The following is a 24,596-nucleotide window of genomic DNA, read 5'->3' on the forward strand; positions in this document are numbered from 1 at the left end:
AGTTCACTCTAACTACTCCTGTTCAACATGATGCTGGAAGTTCTAGCCAGGCAAGGCAAGAAAAATAAATAAAACACATACAGATTGGAAAGGAAGAAATATAATTGTCTCTATTTGTAGATGACATGATTGTCTATGTAGAAAAATTACAAAGAACCTATTAAAAAAAAAAAAACTCCTAAAACTAAGAAGTGAGTTCAACAAAGTCACAAGATACAAGATATATTAGTCAGCAAAAGGGGTGCTGATGCAAAATACCAGAAATCTGCTGGGCACTATAAAGGGTATTTATTTGTGGTAAGAGCTTACAGATACCAGGCCATAAAGCATAAATTACTTCCCTTACCAAAGTCTGTTTGGAGCAAGATAACTGCCGATGTCTGAGAGGGTTCAGGCTTCCTGGGTTCCTATGTTCCTGGGTCTTGCCTTTCTCTGGGATCAAGGTTCCTTTCTTCCAGGGGCTTGCTTCTCTTTCCTCTGCATGCTGACTTCCCAGGGCTCCACCTTAACTATTCAGCATCAAACTCCAACATCAGAAAACCCCTGCATCAAAAGCTCCAACTCTGTCCATTGTCATGCCTTTTATCTGTGAGTCACTACACACCAAGGGGTGGGGACTCAATGCCCTAATGACGTGGCCCAATCAAAGCCCTAGTCATAACTCAATCATGCCCTGTAATATACCAGATTACAAACATAGTGCAGTATTTATTTTTGGAATTCATCAATTATATCAAACTGCTACACAAGATAAAATAAAAAATCAATCACACATCTATATACTAACAATGAACATACAAAATTGAATTTAAAGCATAGTATCATTTACCATCACTCCAAAAAAAATGAAATAAAAACATGTAGAGGATCTGTATGCTGAAAATTACAAAATGCTGATTAAAACAATCAAAGGTGACCTAAAGAAATGCAGAGACATACCATGTTAATGGACTAGAAAACTCAACATAGGGGAGATGTCAATTATCTCCAAATTGATCTAGAGGTTTAAAGCAATTCCTATCAAAATCCCAGTAAGGTTTTTTATAGACATAGACAAGCTTATACTAAAATTCATAGGGAAAGGTACAGGCTTTAGAATAGCTAAAACAACCGTAATGAAGAAGAAGAAAGTGGGAGGAATCACTCTACCTCATATTCAGGTTTACTATTTAGCTTAAGTAATCAAAAGAGTATGGTATTGGCAGAACAACAGACTCATAGATCAAAGGAACAGAATAGAGAATGCAGAAATAAATCCAAACAGAATGCTCAAATGATTTTTACAAAGGTGCAAAAGCGATTCAATAGAGATAGACTTTTCAACAAATGACTCTGGAGCAATTGGACATCCATAGGCAAAAATACACACATGCATGCACACACACAACAAACCTTAACCTAAATCTCAAACACAATATAAAAATCAATTCAAAATGAATCACAGACTTAAAAATATAAAATGTAAAACTAGAAAATGTTTAGAAAAAATAATAAAAGATCCTCTAGGGCTAAGCAAAAAATTCTTAGACTTGACATCAAAAAACAACTCATGAAAGGAAAAATTGATAAATAGGACCTCATCGAAATTAAAAACTTTTGCTCTGAGAAAGACCCCTTTCAGAGGATGAAAGACAAGCTACAGACTGGGAGAAAGTATTTGCAAATCATATATCAGACAAAGGACTAGTATCTAGAATATACCAAAAATTCTCAAAACTTAGTAAAAGAAAAAATCCATTTAGAGACGAGCCAAAGATATAAATGGACATTTCACCAAAGAAGATATACAGATGGTAAAGAAGCACATGAAAAGATATTCAATATCATTAGTCATCAGAGAAATGCCAATGAAACTCACAATGAGATATTACTACTGCCTACCAGAATGGTTAAAATATAGTGACAACACCAAATGCCGGTGAGGATGTGGAAACCTGGAATGCTCATACATCGCTGGTGTATGAGTCACTCTTGAAAAACCATTTGGTAGTGCATTATAAAACTAAACATGCAATTGTTACATGAGTCAGCAATTACACCCTTGGGCATCTATCCCAGAGAAATGAAAACTGACATTCACACAAAAACCTGTACACCAGTGTTCATAGCAGTTTTATTCATGATAGTAAATAATGAGAAACAGCCCAGATGCCCTTCAATGGACAAAGGGTTAAACAAACTGGTACACACATGGACTACTTACTATTCAACAGTAAAAAAGGAGCAAACGATTGATACCCAAAACAACTTGGATAAATCTCCGAGGAATCATGCTCAGTGAAAAAGTAACATGTTTGAAGTGACAAAATTTTGGAAATGGAGAAAAGACTAGTGGTCTAGAGGAGTTTAGGGGTGGGGGAGGGGAGTAGGTGGGAGGGAGGCAGGGGGTGGTTATAAAAGGGCAATAGGAGGGACCTTTGTGGTGATGGAATTGGTCTGTATCTTCACTGTGGTGGTGAGAGGAAACTACATGTGATGAAATGTATAGGCTAAACACACACACATGAGCACAAATACAACTAGGGAAATATGATTAAGATCAGTGTATTATATAAGTGTGAAAATGTTAATTGTGATAATATCCTGTAGTTTTGTAAGTTATTACCATTGGGGGAAACCAGGTAGAGGGCAAACAAGATCTCTATTATTTCTTACAACTGAATGTGAACCTATACTTATTTCATATAAAAGTTTCAACTAACAGAAAGAGGAAAGGGAGGGGGTCTACTTTCCTTGGTCACTGAGGATGTTCCACTGAGGTGACTTCCATTTGACCATGAACATAGCTGAGCAAAATAATCAAACTCTAACAAACGATATGGTCATCATCCTATAAATGATTTTTTAAAAAGGAAAAGATCTGTTTTAACCTGATAGAGTGGCATGTTTCAATTACCAAAGTCATGCGAAGAAGAAAAGTTAGTCTAAATAATGGTTAAGCCCTGTGAATTGACCCAAATCCCCATTACCACCCCCCTCCACAAAATCCAGCAGCTTAGACCATTCCCTTTATTGGGATGCCAAACACATAGTTAGGAAAGCAAAGAATTTGTTTGGTCTTCAAAAGCCTAAGCTGGTCACTTTTTCACAGTGTAGTTGCCAGGTCGAATCCGGGCATTCTGGGACCTAGTTAATGGGGAATGAAAATGCCCACCTCCTACATCTCCTTGCTCTGGGGAACATGCCCTAAGAAATTGACCCCGCTCTTTCTGCAACTGCAGGTACAGAATAAACTCCCAGGAAATAGCCCAAGAAATCTCTTTACACAGTTTGCACTATGAGGGTATCTGGAATCCTGCTGTCAGGAGACTGGTCTCCTAAGGAGTCCTGACTGATGATAAAAATCTGCTGCTTAAAAAAAAAAGCCAGACTGGGCCCCCGCAAGCAAGAGAGAAATGTTCCTCAGCATGGCACAATAGACCACAGAGAGGCTTTGAGTCAAATTTTGCATTGTGGCATCCTGGCCGCTTTGTATAAGCCAAACATTCTGAGGGGCTTACTACCTATTTAAGCTACAAAAGCACATTATTCTTCTTCCTTTGTATTCACTGTGGCTAAAATAAGAATTATTTTGTTCTGACAAAGCCTTACTAAGATATAAGCAAGAAGTTAATTCCAGAGACGATTCTCACAAACTGTGTTTATTTCCCTCTAGTTATTACCTGTGATTGCTACAGATAGAGACTGACAATGGACACTTATTAAGGACCTGCCCAGTGTAAGGAAGGCAGCGCTAGGGGCGGAGGGCAACACAGAGAGCACTCAATCACGGTTTCTCAGCCAATTGAGAACTACCATGGCCACATATAAAGAACGCGAAACAGAGCACAGGAAATAAGGCAGTACACGTGAGTGGTCTAAACGATGTGACTGTTCAGGGTTAACTTAAAGGGAGATATGGTTCCTGCTGAGATGATCAGGGAAGGCTTTAACTAGGGAGAGGGATTAGCACCCAGTTTCAAAGTAAAGCTAGAACCTGCATGGGAAGAGGAAGAAATATGAGGATGCTGTCAGGAAAGAGGACAAATCAACCAGTAATTGGGTGGAAATATCCAAAATTCAAAGGACAGTGAGCACCACTGATTTAGCTGGAGTAAAAGGCTTGTTTTAGGAAATAAGATTGTTAAAGAAGAATAATACTGCTTGAATCTTTTACAACGATGAAGTATTCACGTGATACTTATATAATAAAAACACACAAAGATTTTTTCAGAGAAAAGTATGCTAAGTCTGAGAAAAGCATCCAGACTCAGATATTGAATCTTTGGCTAGTGTATCAGAACAAAATTTTGTTGACTCCCAACACTGATTATTAACTCCATTTTCTCTTTCCTACCTCCAAAGATAGTGAAAAATCAGGGTAAATTTCTGGTACCTTTGTAGCAAAGGTTAGCTATATTGCCCACTTTGGGCTAATAAGATACAAGAAGAAACCTGCTCCTTGGAAAAGACTTTGATTTCTGATATAAAAAGAGCCTTTTTCCCTCCCTCTACTTCATGCCATGGTTACGGGAAGTTGTGATGACTGGAGCTGAGGGAGCCATCTTGCAACCATGAGGTCGCCAGCCTGAGGATGAAAAGCCAACACTCTGAAGATGGCAGAATAGAAAGATAAAGAGCCTGAATCCTTTATGACATTCACGAGTCACAGTGTAAACCTGAAACTGCTGCATCTCTAAAGTTCTTGTGATGTGTGATAATCAATTAGGCTTAAGCCATTGTTAGTCAGGTATTCTGTGATGAACGGCCAAAATTATCCTAAGTGATACAGCTATAAAGTTCACGGCAAAATGCAAAAATGACCAAACTCAGGTGTTTGATCCCTGAATAAGTAAACCGACTCAAATTAATACTTAGTAATACCAGTGGAATATCATGCCATTTCCAAAGTACTCATGGCAGCTTCCAGAAGTGGCCTAGTCTAAAATAATATGATTTCAAGCTTATTTCAATAGTTACTGGGAACAAAGTGACAGAATATTTTAAATCAAAATCATCATATGATCTGGCATGGTAGACACCTATTGTTTTGCCTGCCAAGCAACTCCCCACCCTCAAACCCTTTCTCTATTTATTTATTTATCACCCTTATTGAGATATAATTTATCATAAAATTCAACCACTGAAAATGTAAAATTTAATGTTTTTTAGTATAGTTACAGAATTGTGCAACCATCACTGCAATCTAAGTTTAGAACCTTTTCATCATCCCAAAATATCCCATCTGTACCCATTAGCAGTAACTCCCCATTTCCTCCCTTCTCCTACCCAACCCAAAGCAACCACTAGTCTACTTTCTGTTTCTATAGATTTGTCTACTCTGGACATTTTATAGAGATGGGAACATATAATTTGTGGGATGTATATTTTTAACATGACGTTTTTGAGGTGAATCCATGCTGTAGCATATATCAATACTCCATTCCTTTTTATTGACAAAAAAAAGATTCCATTGTATAGATAAAGCACATTTTATTTATTCACTCACCAGTTGATGGAATTTTCCCCCCACTTTTTGGCTACTATGAATAATACTGCTATGAACATCCATGAACAAGTTTTTACATGAACGTACCTGTATTAGCCAAAGAAGTGCTGATGCAAAATACCAGAAAGCTGTTAGCTTTTATAAAGGGTATTTATTTGGTGTAGAAGCTTACAGTTACCAGGTCATAAAGCGTGAGTTACTTCCCTCACCAGACTACTGCCACGTGTTGGAGTAAGATGGCTGCTGACATCTACATGGGTTCAGGCTTCCTAGGTTCCTCTCTTCTCAGGGCTTGCCTCTCTCTGAGCTCAGCTGTTCATTCTCTAGTCTCTGCAGCTGCAAACTATCAGGCGAATGGCTTGTCTCTCTTTCTGGTGCCTTCTCTCTTTCCTTGCGACCAAGCTCCTCTGTGTGCTTACTTCCCCAGGCTCCAGCTCAAAACTCCAACCTCCCTTCTCTGTGGTGCAGTTTCTCTGTGAGTCCCTGCCCACCAAGAGGGTGGAGATGCAATATCCTACTGACATGGCCCAATCAAAGCTTTAATCATTATTTAATCAAGTAAAAGTAAAACCTCTGAATCTAATTCACTCTAATATGCCCAGAGGAAAAGACCGGTTTACAAACATAACCCAATATTTCTTTTTGGAATTCATCAATAATATCAAACTGCTACAATACCTTTTCATTTCTCTTGGATATATACCTAGGAGTGAAATTGCTGGGTAAAAAGGTAACTCTATGTTTATCCTTTTGAGGAACTGCCACACTGTTTTCCAAAGTGTCTGCACCATTTTATATCTGCATCAGCAATGTATAAGGGTTCCAATTTCTACACATTCTCATCAACGATTACTACTATATGTCCTCTTCCTTACAGCCAGCCTAGTGGATGCGAAGTGGTATCTCACTGTAGTTTTTTTTGAGGTTCTGGGGGCCAGGAATTGAACCCGGGACCTTATATTATGGAAAGCTGGTGTTCAACCACTGAGCCACATCAGCTCCCCTGAATAGTTAGGTATTTTATCTTTTTTTTTTTAGAAGGCACTGGGAACTGAACCCAGGACCTCCCATTTGGGAAGTAGGTACTCAACTCCTTGAACCACATCCACTCCCCTCATTGTAATTTTGATTTGTAGTTCCCTAATGACTATTGATGCTGAGCATCTTTTCATATTCTTATTGGCCATTTGTATATTTTCTTTAAAGAAATGTCTATTTGGATCCTTTGCCCATTCTGTTTTATAATAAACTTTGCCCCCCTCCCCGAGATGATTCTCTCATCTGTTTGCTCATTGTTTTTGCTCTTTGTTGGCTCGTTTTTTGTTCATTGTCTGCTCATTGTCTGTTTGGTTTGTTCTTTAGGACACACTAGGAACTGAAGCTGGGACCTCCCATGTGGGAGTCAGGTGCTCAACTGCTTGAGCCGCATCTGCTCCCCTTTGCTCATTTTTAATTGGGTTATTTGTCTTTTTATTATTGAGCTGTAGGAGTTCTTTCTATATTCTTGGTTCAAGTCCCTTAATCAGGTATATGATTTATAAACACTTTCTCCCATACTATGGTTCACCTTTTCATTTTCTTGATGGTATCTTTTGAGGCACAACTTTAGCTATTGTTTGCAGCATCATTTGTAATAGCAAAAGATTGGAAATAATACAATTATACATCAAAAGGGGATTGGCTGAATAAACTTCGATATGTCCATATAATGGACTATGTACTATGAAGCTGCAAAAAAGGAATAAGGAATAGCTCTATAAACAACAAAAAGTGATATCCAAAATATACTGCTAAAAGGAAAAAAACAAAGTATATAAGAGAATATATGTGAATATACTTAAGAATTTGCTGTTTTAAAAAACAAAGAAAAAGGAAGAATAACCCAAAACTAATTATTTTTAAAGTTACTTATAAAGGAAAAGAGGAAACAAGATTAAAGGTATAGAAATAAAAGCTAGACTTCTCTGAATGTGTTTTGCTTTGTAAATTTGACTTTGAAATCACATAAATGACATTATAATAAAACAAATTTTTGTTAAATTAAAAAGCAAAAGCAAAATGAGATAAATGAATCTAACTAGGTATTGCATTGGTGCTTTAACCATACTGTCAGGAATCATTTCAAGTGAAATTAAAACCCAGAAATTTTTATAGGATACATTCCTAATGGGATGTATCCTAAAAATGAAAATAATTACAAAGAAGCCTTAAACTATGTTGAAAAATGACATTTTAATAATATTATCATTTATCAAAACTATTATATATACTATTATATGAATTATAGGCATATTTTTATTTACCTTAGAATAAAGCAAGTAATTTTGAATAAAATTATGATTCACAATTTATGATTCAGATTATGACTCATAAGTAATTATGAATCAAGATTTTCAATATATGTAAGAAATAAATATAAAATCAAAGAAGTTAAATAAAAACACTTTAATTCTTCATTTGAATTGGAAATTGAAGTCATGTTGTATTTTATCTTTTAAAATATATACAGAGAGCCACCGGCTTCGCAAGAATTCAATGAGGACTTCAAGAAGCCAGCCCTGCAGGTGTCCCCGGCGGGGCGGGGGAAAGCCCCGGCCACCAGTCCCCCAAACCCTGAGGAGGTGAAGAAGGAAAGGCCCACAGCACTGCAGGGAGCCCGATGTCCGGCCAGCCAGTCCAGACAGCAGGGAGACTAGGAGCCCTCCAACAGTGGCTTCTCCCCACCCGCGGCCCGCCTCGGGCTCCCCCCTACCGAGAGCCTCCATGGGGCAGTCCGGCCACGGCACCTTACAGCCTAGAGACCCTGAAGGGCGGCGCTATCCTAAGCACCCACAGTTTGAAAGGGATGAGTCGCTGCTTGTTCGGGCGACTGTCTAGCTGTGACATATGCCTGGAGCACCCTTCAGTGTCCCGGTACCACACCGTGCTGCAGCAAAGGACGTCTGACCCGGATGGAGAGGGCAATAGCTTGGCTATTTACCTTTACGATCTGGGATGCACCTATGGCACTTTTCTCAACAAAACCCACATCCCACCCCGCATGTACTGTCAGGTCCACGTTGGGCATGTTCTTCGCTTTGGAGGCAGAACCTGGCTCTTTATTCTGCAGGGACCAGAGGAAGATCGAGGAGAGCAATGCGAGTTAACAGTAACGCAGTTGATGGAGTTGCGCAAGCAGCAACAAATGAGGTCGGAGAAGATGTTGGGTGATGACTCAGATGAAGAAGAGGAAATGGATACCACTGAAAGGAAGAGAAATACTAGTAGTCAAGATGATGAGATGGGCTGCACCTGGGGAATGGAGAAGAATTAGAATATGAATTTGATGAACAGGGGGGACAGGGCACTTGGCTTTGCAGGGTGAGATTACCTGTGGATGATTCAACTGGAAAACAACTAGTGGCTGAGGCCATTCACTCTGGAAAGAAAAAGGAAGCAATGATCCAGTGCTCTCTGGAAGACTGTCACATCCTTGATACTTTGGGACTGCTGCATCAAGAGGCAGTATCTCGGAAAAGGAAAGCCAAAAACAGGGAAGATGAAGACTTTTATGATAGTGATGATGACACATTCCTTGATCGAAATGGTGCGGTTGAGAAGAAGCATCTGAACCAAATGAAAAAGGCTGGGAAGATTTATAAGAAGCCAGAGACCTTTGAATCATTGGTTGCAAAGTTAAATAATGCTGAAAGGGAACTCTAAAATTTCTTAGAGGTTGAAAGCCTCAAGTAAAGCTCTGTTGGAGTCACCATCTCAGAATTCTTTAGATGCATTCATGTCAGGAATGAAATCGGGGAGTGCATTAGATGGTGTGTCCCAGAAGAAACTTCACTTGAGAACCTTTGAGCTAAAGAAAGAACAACAGAGACTTAAAGGACTGATAAAACTGAAAGCCAGTGGAGATTCCAGAACTAAAAAAGACTGAAAATCAGACTACAGATACAGGAAACAAAGCTAAAAAGCTTACATTCCCTCTCTTTGGTGCCATGAAAGGAGGAAGCAAATTCAAACTAAAAACTGGAACAGTAGGGAAGTTACCCCCCAAGCATCCAGAACTCCCTCCAACTCTATTGAGAATGAAGGATGAGCCTGAAGTAGAAGAGAAGGAAGAGGAGGAGGAGGAGGAGAAAAAGGAAAAGCATGAGAAGGATAAAATGGATGCTAGAAGTGACGGGCTATAGCAGAAAGTAGAGCCAGAAGCAGGGAAGGGAACCAGTGCTCCCACAGATCTCACATGTTTTAAAGGAACAAAAATTCATGAAAACATGTCTCAACTCAGCCAGGTAGAACAGAATAAAGATTATCAAGAGATTAGTGAAACAACTGCTTCATTCAAGGAACCCTCAATATCAAAGAATGAATATGAAAAAAGCAGCAATAAATTGAAGAAAAAGAAAGCTCCTGGACCAAGCAAACTTTCACCAAAGCTTTCCTCCACATATCCAGAAGATGACCCAGACTACTGTGTGTGGGTCCCACCTGAAGGCCAAAGTGGTGATGGCAGGACCCATCTTAATGATAAGTATGGCTATTGATTACTGCAGAATCCCACAAGAAGACCTCATGGGCCATGTGACAGGGATATTTGGGCGAGCATGTCAAACTGAATGACCAGAGGAATTCAGATGATCATTTGTATAATCTGATGGCTTATCTTTTCTTTCATGTTCTTGGCTTCCTAAATCTACCTACCCATTTTATTCTCCCAACTTTGGTATTTATGTTTAAAAGTATGTGTGTATGTTAAAAGAAACCATATATTTTGAGAATCACTCAAGTGAGAGAGGTGACTCTATTAAAACAAGAAGAAAAAAATAAAATATATACATAATTTCTAGCTTTGTTTTAAGAAAATAAAAATACAAATGGTAGAAAATATTTGCAAGCTATATATCCAACAATGTATTTATATCAATAATATATAAAGAACTCTCGAAACTCAACAGTAAGGAAAGAAACAACCCAATTAAAAATGGGCAAAAGACATGAACAAACAATTCACCAAAGAGGCTATAAGGATAGCAAATAAACACAAGAAAAGATGTTCAACATCATTGGCCATTAGGGAAATAATCAAAATCAAGATGAGATACCACTGCATACATATAGAATAATTGAAATAAAAAATCCTGGCTATACAAAGTGCTAGCAAGGATGAGGATGCAAAGCAACTGGGACTCTCATACATTGCTGGTGGGAATGCAAAATGGTAGAGCCACTCTGGAAAACAGTTTGGCAGTTTCTTATAAATATACACCTACCATATAGTCAGTTCTGCTTTGATCTAAAAGTTGAATATCCTGCCATTCATAGGAAAGAAATTACCATTTTGCTACAGTTCTCAACTTCTTACAGGTAGAAGCAAACCTTTTCTTGTTTTACAAGTATAGAGAGGGAAGGACAGAAATCTCATTTCAGTTGAAAATGAAATCGGTGAGCTTATCTCATTTGACCCAGAATTGAGTATCTGTGCAGCAAAATACAAGCAGAGGTTTCACATTGAAGAGGTAAATTTTATTTTTTAAAAAATAACATTTTTGTGTATAAATAGGTCTATAAAAAGATCAAGATACATAATAATTTTAACTGCCTATATTTGAGCCTAGTCATGTCAGTAAAAAAATTAATTTTTAAGTGTCATATAAAATTGTGTCTTAAGTCAAATTTTTATTCACATTGCTTCGTCAATGGTTTCAGTAGCATTTGCCAATATTTCTTCATGTTGTAAATAGCACTAATTAAAATGAATTTACAACCATTATTTAAATCTACTAAGTCTACTTTTAGAAAAAGTAAATCCCATCTTGGATTTTAAATTATTTATCACATTTATTATGTTGCCCTAAGAGTTTTTAAAATGTATGAAAAGGAAAGAAAGGTAAACTAAGATTACCTGTTTCTTTTATTCCAAGAAAATCTGGCTTAAAAGTCATTTTTACTTTTAAATAGGGAAGAAAACTACTTTTGCTCATACCATATATTACGCATATCCGATTAGCATTCTCTATAGTAGAAATTATAAGCGGACTTTAGACCTACTTGAATAAGGTAAAAAGAAAAAAAAATTCAGGTAGGAAATTTTACAGCAAGAAAAGAAAACCTGAAGTGTTCTCTATTAAGCTCCAAACTTGCATTAGAGTTGCTATCTTTTGTGAGATATCAACAGAAAGAGTAGGCAAATACATTGGACAAAATCAAAAGCCCACAGAAAATTATCATTCTTTACTCAAAAGAGACAATTACTAGGTTATTATAGGTACAACTCACTGTTCACACTAATGTGTCATAAAATGTAGAAGTAATTTTTATGCAGGAGTTCCCTGAGACCTGAAAATCATTTCAGAGATTCCTCTGAGGTGAAGAGTTTAAGAAAGTCTAACTAGGATTTAATTTTTCCAAGCATAGTACACTCTGACTTTTTTATTCTTTCTTTTCTATTCCATTTCTTTCTTCCTTCAAAAAAAATGCTGGTCATGACCCATTAAATTGATCTCACTAAATGAGTGAGAAACTCCCAAATACATGTGGAGAAAGGTGCAGGTAAAGATGAATAAATACTTTGGACCTGGGAAACGGACTTTGGACCAGTGGTTAGGGCGTCCGTCTACCATATGGGAGGTCCGCGGTTCAAACCCCGGGCCTCCTTGACCCGTGTGGAGCTGGCCATGCACAGTGCTGATGCGCGCAAGGAGTGCCGTGCCACGGAAGGGTGTCCCCGCGTGGGGGAGCCCCACGCACAAGGAGTGCGCCCGTGAGGAAAGCCGCCCAGCGTGAAAAGAAAGAAGCAGCCTGCCCAGGAATGGCGCCGCCCACACTTCCCGTGCGGCTGACGACAACAGAAGCGGACAAAGAAACAAGACACAGCAAACAGACACCAAGAACAGACAACCAGGGGAGGGGGGGAAATTAAATAAATAAATAAATCTTAAAAAAAAAAAAAAATACTTTGGACCTGATGCAGGCTATTTAAAGTCAATAGAATTGACAATCAGGAACATAACCAGGAATCTGAAGGCAGGATGTAAGAGCAGGATAACCTACCACCATGTGAATAAAACAATTGTTTTATAATTATATTTATCAATGAGCCATATGTAAATGGACTTATCTAATATCACATGATGAAGTCAGTATGTTTACTATGTATTACTCATAGTAGCAACCTATTTCAGCTGTTTTTCATTTAACTTGCTGATAAATTTTCCTCTATCAATGTATTGTTCTCTCTAAATTAATAGGTAGGCTTATATTAGTCTAGATAAAAACTGATTCCAAGGTATTACCCCTTACCTTTTCATAAGAGAAACAGATTCTGAATTCCTGTTTTACTTTACTGTTGTAAACTCAAATAATTTTCTCTCTTCTTAAAAAAAATTTTTTGCTGCACTACAAATTAGATGATGGCCTCTTAAAAGCAAACCCTCCCATGATGGTGGCAAGGTAGCTTCAAACAAAGCAGAGAGAGAGTGAACTCCTCATTATTCATTAGAGACATTCAAGATCAGCTACACAACCACCTATCCAACATGTTGTAGAAAAGATTTTCAGCTTTGACTGGAAACGTCTCCTCTAACTTTAATATTCTTTCGTTTTGACAATATACCTGAGATTCTCTTAGCGCAATACAAATCCAACATTCAAATTGTTGGAAAAATATACCATGTGTCTGGAATTTAGTTGTGGGATCTTTCAACTAATTCACATCAAAATAATTTCCATGTCATAAGCGTTACAAATGCTCACATGTTTGAAAGTACAACACTTATTACCCTTCAGAGATATAAATATAGGTTGCACATCACCTAGCTGTATACCAAAATTAATCTATTACTCCTGACTGGATACCAATGGCTATGTAAGGGATGAAGCAAGCTTCTTTTTAATTTCTAAGAAAAAGCAATAAAGTTTACGTGCATCATAATTTTAAATCCAAGCAGTCAAGTAATTATACTATCTACAGGAGGCCAGGGTTTTTCCATTGATGACAGTTTAACTCAACAAGTAAGGCACTGTAATAGGCATTGTGGAGCAATAAGATCCAATTTGTCTGTACTGACTTTCTAACCATTCTATCTCAGAGATCATCCAATCTTTTAAAGAAGTCAAAGTTTTCAAAATAATACTATTGTTTTGACAACACACATCACATTTAGTACCATGGTTAATGCAACAATTTTTAAAATGCAGCCTCCTGATTTGGGCACAGACTAGGACACTCAACAAATATTAATTGGTTGAATGACAGACCAAGATATCTAAATAATATACTCTCATTCTCTAGACACATACACACACTCTCTTATTGGTCTCAGGAAAAATGTAAATAATTCTTTTTTTTAGTACACTCATGAATCTAAAAACAAACTTATGGGCATTTGATTTGATAAAGGTGGCTTTGCAAAGAAGTAGAGAAGGGGGGGCTTTTCCAAAAATTGTTCTAAATCAACTGAATATACATACAGGGAAAAATGCCACCTGGACCCCACCTCTTTCATACACACACACAAACAGTATTCTAGGTAACTGTAGATCTAAAGGTAAAAACAACAAAATTTCCAGAAGATAACATAGGAAAATAGCTTATAAAGCACAAGACTAAAGGAAAAATTATTCATAAAAAAAAATTAGACAAGGGACAAACAAGCACTCCACAAAGAGAATATCCAAATGATCAACAGATATTGAAAATGTGTTCAACCTCATTAGGAATCAGGAAAAGGCAGATTAAAACTACAGAGAGTTGTGCTACAATCATGTTAGAAAGAACATGAAGCAAGAATATGAGGGAAGAAGATATGTGATGTGGGGACATTTCGGGACTTGGAATTGTCCTAAATGATACTGCAGGGACAGATGCTGACATTATATATCCTGCCATAACCCACTGAATGGACTGGGGGAGAGTGTAAACCACAACATACACTATAATCCATATGGTGTAGCAGTGCTCCAATATGTATTCACCAAATGCAATGAATGTGCCACACTGATGAAAGAGCTTGTTGATGTGGGAGGAGTGGGGGTATGGGGTGTGGAGTATGTGGGAACCTCTCATATTTTTTAATGTAACATGTTTTGGGATCTATGTATCTTCAGAATAATACAATAAAGAAAAGAGGAACATGAAATGGTGGTGGGAATTTAAATTGGTATAACCACTTTGATAGTGTCTACCAAAGTGATTAATACAGTATGATCCAGAAATTATACCAAAAGGCATGAGCAAGACTAGAGCAAAACAATTCTTAATAGCCCCCAAATAAGCCAAATAGCTATCAAGAGCAAAATGTACACACAAATGATATCATTGTTTATACAGTGGAATATTACAAAGCAATGAAAATGTACTAACTGCCTCTACAGAAAGCCACGTGAACAAACCTCACAAACATAATGTTGAGCTACAAAAGCCAGCCACAAAAGAATAACCACCAGATGTTTCCATTTATAAAAAGTTCAAAACCAGGCAAGATCTAACCAAAGTGATAAAAGTCAGAATAGTGGTTATCCTTAGAGAACAGGGATAGAATAATGAATGGAAAGGATCATAAGTAGGATTGCCAGATAAAATATGACATCCAATTAAATCTGAAGTTCAGGTAAACAACAAATGATTTTTATACGGTAATTTTATTTAATAACTCTACCCATGAAATATATAATTTCACTATAAATTCAACTGAAAAGCAAATTTGGGACTTGAAGAGGCTTGGGAAATAGCTTCTTTTACATAAATATATAATTTTTATTGAAGTATATCATTCATACATGAACATACATAAACAATAAGTGTATAGTAAAATTGTGAATTTAAAATAAACATGCGTAACATCATCAGGGGTCCCATACATCACCCCTCCACCAACAACTTGCATTGTTGTGAAACATTGGTTATGAACTATGCAAGAACATCATCAAAATACTACTACTAACTATAATCCATATCTTACATTTGGTGTATTTTCCCCCCAATTCATCCCAAAAAACTTCTTTTAATAATGATGGCAGAGCTAAGAATAACCATTTCCTCCTGGGTCAAAAGTCTCCGTAATCTATTCAGCCTCTCCTGCCTCTTTGCCTTCTCCACATTCTAAACTTTTTTTTTTTCCTGCGCACTGTTCCTGGAGGTATTGCAATACCAGTTTGATGCGTGGAGTGCACAGAGGAAACCAATATTCTATCGCCCTGCTCCAAAAACCCATTTAATATGTTGTCCTTGGATAGAGGACATATCAGATATTAGACTGTTAAGAACAGATATTACACTTGATCTTAACATGGAGCCTAGAGTGATTACAACTGAAAATGGGAGGATGGCAGCCAGCATCCATGTGGAATCTGAGCCTCCTCTTGACATAGAGGTGCAATGGACACAACCAATCCAATGTCCATATAGAAGAGGTGGCATTGGATTGGGAAAAGTGGACATGGTGGACGATGGGTATGGGGAAGGGCAGGAAGAGATGAGAGGTGGGGGCGTATTTGGGACGTGGAGCTGCCCTGGATGGCGCCTCGGGGGTGATCACCGGACATCGTGGATCCTCACAGGGCCCACTGGATGGAATGGAGGAGAGTATGGGCCATGATGTGGACCATTGTCTATGAGGTGCAGAGGTGCCCAAAGATGTACTTACCAAATCCAATGGATGTGTCATGATGATGGGAACGAGTGTTGTTGGGGGGGGAGAGGAGGGGTGGGGGGGTGGGGTTGAATGGGACCTCACATATATATTTTTAATGTAATATTATTACAAAGTCAATAAAAAATAAATAAATAAATAAATAAATAAATAAAAAGGCTGTGAAGCAATCAAAACAAATTATTTTTAATATAAGTATGCCCCATGCCATATTTGGAACATGTATTTTTATTTACAAAATCTGGCAACCCTAGTCATGGGTTATACTTCTGAAGTACTGTTTCTTGATGTTCATTTTGTGATCATCCATTGTGCATTTTTCTGTACATATATCGCATTTCATAATAAAAGAAGTTTAAAAAAAAAGGCAAAAGTACACTCAGTACAGCCTTGCAGATTCTAAAATAGCTCATACAACCACTGTTTCTTCTTCCCACTCTTTAATCATTCCATGTGAAAGCTGTGATACTTCTGCAGGAGGCGGGCATCAGTAATCTGAAGTATTCCTGGGTCAAAAGTTGTGGGATCTACTATCAATTTTTTAAAAATCACTTTTATAAAGCATGCTTCTTTACTTCCGGAATCTTGTTTGTTTGTTTGTTTCCATACCCTGCCTCTCTGAGCCCATTCATTTGAATGGAACACTTAATCCTACCAAAGGTCAACCCCATGCTGGAAAGCCAACCTGTAGCCATCAGCCAAGAAATGCCCAAACCAATGTTTAAGGAGCAAGTTAGACTGAGTAGGCCACATGTGGGGGTCAGAATCCAGTGCCCTAAGTCTACAAAGAAGTGGGTACTCTAGGACTAACAACGTGGATACACTGTTCAGAATGAATAGAGCTGAATGCTTCAACTGGCCTCCTGCTTTCTAAACTTATCAGAGGTTTAAGCAAATACCTTGAGTGGTTCCATCTAGTTGCCTCTCATTGGTTTATTCCTTACCTTCTCCTGCAGACACAACTGGCAAACCCAAGTAAAGAGTAGTAACCAACGCAGAAAAAGGCCCCAATCACTTTTCTGGTGCTATTTAAATAGGTGCTATTTATCAGCAAAAGTTCGTCAATGCCCAGGGATTTTGTTTTGTTTTGTTCCTTCATCTTGTTTTGAAATGAACCCTCCTGATTCTAAATAAAGAAAAACTCCATGTTTGGGTGCTTCACTGCTCCTTAGTCCCAGTGAAAGTGCCAGGTTTTTGGGTTTTGGGTTTGGGGTTTTTTGGTTTTTTGGTTTTTGTTTTTGTTTTTGCTTTACTAACAAACTGTATTTATCTTGCTCACTCAGTGATCTGAGGATAATGATTAGTTTCCCTGGGCTGTGGAGACAGGAAGCACTGAAGAAACCCAGCCCCACCGCTGAGACTAAGTGGCATAGGGCCGGTGAGTGACGTTACTCTGTACCTCAGTTTCCTCTACCACAAAAACAGCATCAAATTCAAAGGACTGTTGGGAGCATCAAACGCCATTTGTAAGGCGATTAAAACACAGCGCCTGGCACACCTTAAAACACTCAACAGTCATTTTTAAATATTATCATCATACTGTCATCGTCTACTTTCAAAGGCCCTGCCACTTGTTAAGGACTCTACTTATGTAACTAATGTAGGAAAAGCTCCCTGGTGTAGTTGGGGGTGTGGAAGGGTGGGGGGGGGGGGGCTAAGGCGAAGAGGTACGGTTTCCATCAGCCTATAAAATTTGGTCCAAGTTGCGGCAACCCATAGGAGAAAAAACAGTGGCAGGAGGCCTGGGCCGGACCTCTGACCTCAGGCGCCCTCGCTACTCACATTGCGGTTGAAGTTGTTGCCGGGCAGCAGCGGCAGGGCCATGGCTCAAAGCGTAAGAGGGTCGAGGGTCCGAGAGTAGAGGGGTGGGCAGGCAGCGGCCGCCCAGGGCCGCAATGTTTGGCCCCCGCGTTACCTGGAAACCGGAGGCAGTGTCACGGAGGGGGGCGGGGCGGGGCTGTCAGGGGCGGAGCGAGAGCCTCCCCCGCGCCCACTGGCTCCCCCCCCCCCGCGCCCACCCACGCACGCGCTCGGCTGGGGGTGCAGGTTTCCTGAGTCTTTTCTCTACAGAGGCATTGTGCCCGCACAAAGAATGACAGCCACACGGTTCCCCGCCCTCGATGCTTTCTGGCTTAACCCTTTTATAGATCCCAAAGCCTTCCTGTACTTAAGCACCTTCGGTCCTTGCCACAATATATTTTTTGCCGTTTGATTATTAAATTTAGTTATTAGATAGACCGGACAAAAAACTACAGAAAATAATACGACACCCGTGTGCCCGCTGAGAATTAACACACGTTAATTTTCCCTGTGTTGCATTTGCAGCACTTTATTTTTTTTTAAAAATTCTAAATGAATCTAAAGCCGCACATACCCCACCCATCTCCCACACGAAAACCCATTCCATTATTAGCCACCATCCTCAGTCCTTGTCCTGCACATTTTTATACTTTGAGTAATCGTTTGTACAAAGCTCATTCTTAATCCAATCAGTGGTGACCAGGAGTGGGATCAGGTGACACAAAACAAGCAGCCCCTCTCACTCCATCATCTACCCAAGATACATCCTCAGTTCCTACCCTCAAACCTACAGCTAATCCCTCCCCTAGTCCTGCTGGTTGGATATTCTGATATCTCTGAGTTATCACTCCCTCAATCTCATTTGATCCCCTATTATTTCCTGCCTGGTTTTCCTCTTTAAAAAACAAAACAAAACTTATTTTGGCTCCAGAACCATCATTTTATACTTTTATAATTCATGATGCACCTATTACTCTCCTGCTTAAATTATCTATCCTTTCCACCACTTTCAGAAGGCAATCAGACTCCTTAATCTGGTCTAAAGAACCTTTGCCAGGATTCACCTGCCAACACCCTCTGTCCCTTTCTTTACCATCCCTCCTCTACTCCAGCTCTGAGAAACCACTGGCAGTTTTCAAACCAGGGCTGGAGATTTCACCCTTCTGGGATTTTTGCAGGTCACACTATCTGCTGGAAATGTCTATCTTTCATCGGTAACCCTTTCTTGTCTTTCAAGACTTGTTTCAATGTGGAAGAGAGGCATGGAAGGTTTGCCATTTCTGGGAAATGTTCCCTCTCTTTCTCCCACCTATCTCTTATCTGTATCAGGACCGATTCATATTGTGGCTTTTATCCCACATTCTTTTAATTAAATATTTACTTGACTCTCTTTATATATCCCCAAGTTCCTCCAAAACCAGGGACTATATCGCCTTTTTTGTTTTGCTTTGTTTTGTTGTTTGGTTTGGTTTAGTTGGTTGGTTTCAAACGAACATTAAGGTACAGAGAGTAGCAAACACAGATATCCACCACACAAATTATATATTTGCTAAAACATTGCCATATTTGCTTCAAATCCTTTTGTTAAAGAAATAAAATATTGTAGACTCCATCAAATTTCCATTTATATCCCACCCAATCCCATTCCCTACTCTTGCCACAGAGATAACCATCTTAGAATGTTGGCTTGTCCCCTTTTTCCAAACATGTCACTATATTGTTTATTAGATAAGTATTTCTTGATAAGCAATATACAGTATCGTATTCTGTGTTTACAAATCTTACTCTATAAATTTCTTTTTTCACCTAAGATTTTGTTTCAGAGATGTCTACATGTTGATATATTTCATTTATCTTAAATGCATGGTATGACTATGCCACAAATAATTTATTTTACCATTTTCTGTGGATGCCAATTAGGTTGTTTCCAGTTGTTCACTATTATCAGCGATGCTTTGCTGAACATCCCTGCACAAGTTCCTCTGGAGATTGCCCAGAGTATATACCTAAAAGTGGAATTTCTCCCTCATAGGAGTGCACACCTTCAACTTTACTAGATCTCGCTAAACAATTGCCGGAATGTTGAACCAGTTATCCAACCATCCCTTCCATCAATGGGTATTATCAAATCGTATAATTTTGGACAAATTTGAATAGGTGTCAAATGGTATACCATTGCTTTTTTATTTGTTTTTCCCTAATTACTAGTGCAATTGGTCATCTTTTCACATGCTTGTTACCTTCTGTGAATTGCCTATTCATATCCTTTGCTGACTTTTATATTGGCTCTTTTGTGATCATTTAATTGATTTATGTTTTTTTAATGTTCTCAGTACTAATTCTAGGCATAGGAAATATCATTGGTGGTTTGTCTTTTGATTCCATTAATTATGCATAAATTTCATTACCATTATGGTTTGTGCTTTTTATGTGAAATCAGAAAATCCTATACTATTCCAAAATAACAAAGTTATTCTCCTGTGTTTTCTTATCAACATCTTTAAATATTTAATTTCTGTTAGTTTTTTAATTGAAATAATTACAACTTTATAGAAATGTTGAAAGAATAGTACAAAGAATTCCTATTAACTCTTCACCTAGATTCTCCCAGTTGTTTTATATTTTGCCATGTTTGTTTTATCATGGTCTCTCTATATACATATTTTTCCATTTGAGATTTCTTTTTTGGATAAACAAACCAAACATTTATTTACACCAAAGAATTCCAACACTGGATCTTTCATGTATAAAGGACCAAATATTATATATTTATGCACAGCAAGCAGTGGCAGGGCTGTAACAAGAGCATTTAGAGTTTTCCCACAATTACAGGTCTACTTTTCAGTTTCATTGGAGACAGTGGCTCTGCTTCTGCCCCTCAGATTACATTTCATGACTGAGGGGGCAGGTCTTCTCACTGGATGTCATGTGACAGAGGAGAAAATAGAAGGAAAAGAAGGTAGAAGCTTAAAATGAAACTCAGTGTGACCATATCTCCCGTTAGCTCTTAAGAGATGCTAGCATGAAACCTTTATAAACAATACTCTTTTCTTTTGTAAAAGGCAAGAACATATGCCCAGTAGCTAACTGAATTCAAAATGGCCAAGTCAAAGAAAACTGAAGACAATTTTGCCTTCCCTTCTACCATCTATAGAGTACAGGGTGTTGGGAGATAAGAGGGGGAAAGGACAAGATAAGGAGGCCAGGACAGAAGGTACTAAAATTTTTAACTGAACTTTGAAATTAAAATCAGAGGTAAGTTGGATTTAGGGTTAGATCAATAAGACATGATTCATAATGAACAGAGGTTTTTAGGACCAGTGTGCACTTTGCAGATTTTTAACATCTCAATGTAACTAAAACATGTTTCCACTAGATTCACCAAGATAACCAACCCCACTGAAGCACTTTTGGAGTAAAGTGATATAAGTGACTATCAATATACTGCTTCTGATAGATTGTGTCCCTTCTTTCTCCTTTCCTTCCTGCCTCCTTCCTTCCTTCCCATCTCCCTTGAGAAGCTACATTTTGGTAATGTCTGGAGAAAAGTATGAGATACAAAATCCCCAAACTGTGGGCTGGTGGGGGTGCAAGAGTGGGAATGGGAAGAAGTCTCCACCCAAACGCAGCATCCAGGATTGAGGTTGGTTCATCTTTGTTCTTAAATGATGAGGAACTGAATTTGGAAGGGGGCGGGGCGTGGGGAATTGTCCTTGAAATATTCCAACTACAAGTAATTTTTCAAGGAATCCCCTGAGTTATGAAAAGCTCAAGTTTTGTGTTTTTTTTAAAGAAAGAAACCTAGCCTATTATAATTTTTGTTTAATGACTGAATTACTCTGAATCCATAAGCAACGTCAGACACAGTGCTTCTGAAGTGTTTCAGCCCTCCCTGCCAGGCACAAGCTGCATCAAGGAGAGGGATGGGTTTCCCCACCTCTGCTCAAGCATCAGTAGACAGAAGGCACTGTTACTGCTGAGAGCCAGTGACAGCTGGAACAGGTATCGCAAGGGGGCTGGCAGCAGCTCTCCCTGGTGAGCCTACCAGAGGTCCAAGGGGTGAAGAGGTTGGCACTGAAGAAATCCCTGACATCATTTTGGTGCTGCTGACAGGCATACTGCCCCCAGCATGTTAGAAGAGCCCATCCGAGCCCGATCCTTCACAATCGTGTAGAAATAGGGGTGCTAAATGGTCTCTCTTGCAGTGAGCCGCGACTGGTGGTCATCGCAGCAGTTCGTCCAGAAAATCCAAGACCTCAGGGCTGACAAGGTGCTGGTTTTCTCTATGAACAAAGCATTCCCATCACTTACAGGAGTGTCTGCCCAAGATATCACTAAAACATGGATCTAATTCAATGTTGTATTTGTTGGTATAGTTATATGAATCTTCTGTCCCAGAACCTTGGCTATCCTCACCAACAGATCATAATTGTCATGTCCACGGAAAAATGGCTTCTTCCGAAAGATCATGCTTGCGCGCATACAACAGAAGCTCCACATGTCCAAACTATAATCATACATCTGATAGTCTACAAATAGCTCAGGACCTTTGAAGTATCAGGAAGTAACTCAGGCATTATATTCTTGGTCAGGATGGTAAAACTCCGTCAAACCTCAGTCTAGGGAAACGGACTTGACCCAGTGGTTAGGGCGTCCGTCTACCATATGGGAGGTCCGCGGTTCAGACCCCGGGCCTTCTTGATCCGTGTGGAGCTGGCCATGCGCGGCGCTGATGCGCGCAAGGAGTGCCGTGCCACGCAGGGGTGTCCCCCGCGTGGGGGAACCCCACGCGCAAGCAGTGCACCTGTGAGGAAAGCCGCCCAGCGTGAAAAGAAAGAGCAGCCTGCCCAGGAATGGCGCCGCCCACACTTCCCGTGCCGCTGACGACAACAGAAGCAGACAAAGAAACAAGACCAAGACGCAGCAAATAGACACCAAGAACAAACAACCAGGGAAGGGGGGGAAGTTAAATAAATAAATAAATCTTTTTTTAAAATAAATAAATAAATATAAAACAAAAAAACAAAAAAAAAAACACAAAAACCTCAGTCTATTATCCATAGCTTTCTGTGCTCATGATCAATCATGAAAATATGGGGCTTCACATTTCTGTGCATAATTCCCACACTGTGACAATAATCCAGGACCTTCAAAATCTCATACATTCAAAAGCAAATATCATAGTCAGTTAACAATTAACATCTGGTACAACTGCTTCAAGTTTGCGTTGTTTATGTGTCCAAATACCAAGGCAGGGGTTCATGACACAAGGTTTCTTACAATGTCTGCCAGTGTAATGTTGTTGGGACCACCACACAAATTCTCTAAAATCTTTATTTCATGCTTGATTTTCTCCTTCTTTTCAGGCTTGGGAATTTTAACTATGACTTTTTCATTATATGTGAAGTTGATGGCTTCAAATACTTCACTGTATTTATTCTGGCCTAATTTTCAAACCAGTTGGTAGTCTTTAGATATATATATATGCTTTAAAAAATTTTAAAGATACTTAGACTACATAAATGTTACATAAAAATATAGGGGATTCCCATAGGCCCCGCTCCCTATCCCTCCCACATTTTCCCATATTAACAACATCCTTCATTAGTGTCGTACATTTGTTACAATTGATGAACATATTTTGGAGAATTGCCATTAAGCATGGAATATAGTATATATTATAGTTTACACTCTCTCCCGCACAATTTTATAAGTTATGACAAGACATACAACGGCCTGTATCTGTCATTGCAATGCCATTCAGGACAATTCCCAAGTCCCCAAAATACCCCCATATCACACCTATTTTTCCCTCTCCCTCCCCTCAGAACCTCCAGTGACCACTGCCTCCACATCAATGATAAACGTTCTTCCATTGCTAGAATAGCAATAAGTCTATAGTAGAATAACAGTAAGTGTACTCTAGCCCATTGTTCATTCCCCAATCCTGAGGAATCTGGGATGGTGATGCCCACTCTGCCTCTAATTGAAAGGGGGCTTAGATCCTATGGGGCAGATGGATGGGACTATCTTGCTTGCAGTTGTAGACTCTCTCTGTCCCTTGGGATAGTCGTTGTCCATCATCAGGTAGTTATTTTGATATTCCCATTCCACCACATGTGATTCCTAACCCCAGTACTCCCGGGTTTGGTGCATATTAACATCTGTATAAACTCACACTACTTGGCACAGGTGCCAACATGTCCTACAGGTTGATGGACAAAGTTGGACTTGATGTTTGGAGATCTAGCACTCACTGAGTTCAGAGGCAGCTGAAGGTAAAAAACCTTGTTTCATACCTGTTTCTTCAGTTTTATTGGCAACGACAGGGTCAGCGTCTGCTCTCCCCTCTCCTCACACAGATGACATGGCGCCAGCGGAGGAAGAGACAGGCGGCTCAGCCCGCCAGCTGCAGGGATCCAAGCAAGGCTCTTTATTAGAGATTATGTTGCAGATAGCACACCCTTTTACTCTTGAATACTTCAGTGTATATCCTAAGATCAAGAATATTCTCTTACATAACTGAAGGACAATGATCAAAATCAGAAAATTAACATGAATGCAATACCATTTTCTAACCTAAAAAACTTATTCAAATTTTGCCAATTGTCCCAATAATGTCCTTTCCAGCAATAAATAAATATATAATTTGATCCAGAATCTGATCC

The 24,596-nt window shown here is 39.0% G+C and overlaps 1 protein-coding gene, 1 non-coding gene and 2 pseudogenes across 5 annotated transcripts in view; 1 reads left to right on the forward strand and 3 right to left on the reverse strand.

Annotated features, from left to right (window-relative positions):
• Positions 1-18,256, reverse strand: part of EFHC2 (EF-hand domain containing 2) — a 214,247-nt gene extending 195,991 nt beyond the window's left edge. The window contains exon 1 of one of the 4 annotated variants that reach the window (XM_004473563.4): positions 17,911-18,256. In XM_004473563.4, the coding sequence (XP_004473620.1) occupies positions 17,911-17,952 (42 nt within the window). In that variant the 5' untranslated portion in view covers positions 17,953-18,256. The remainder of the gene's footprint in view (positions 1-17,910) is intronic. The other 3 variants (XM_023583133.2, XM_058291020.1, XM_058291021.1) reach the window with 3 other exon arrangements.
• Positions 1,860-10,035, forward strand: LOC139438111 (kanadaptin-like; annotated as a pseudogene).
• Positions 15,594-15,783, reverse strand: LOC111759169 (U2 spliceosomal RNA). Its single transcript, XR_002793253.1, has one exon. It is a non-coding gene; the product is annotated as a U2 spliceosomal RNA (small nuclear RNA).
• Positions 18,257-21,898: 3,642 nt separating the features above from the next.
• On the reverse strand, positions 21,899-24,130 carry LOC101443786 (casein kinase II subunit alpha-like; annotated as a pseudogene).
• Positions 24,131-24,596: the final 466 nt, after the last annotated feature.

This window comes from Dasypus novemcinctus, chromosome X, assembly GCF_030445035.2.
Source record: "Dasypus novemcinctus isolate mDasNov1 chromosome X, mDasNov1.1.hap2, whole genome shotgun sequence".
NCBI lineage: Eukaryota > Metazoa > Chordata > Mammalia > Cingulata > Dasypodidae > Dasypus > Dasypus novemcinctus.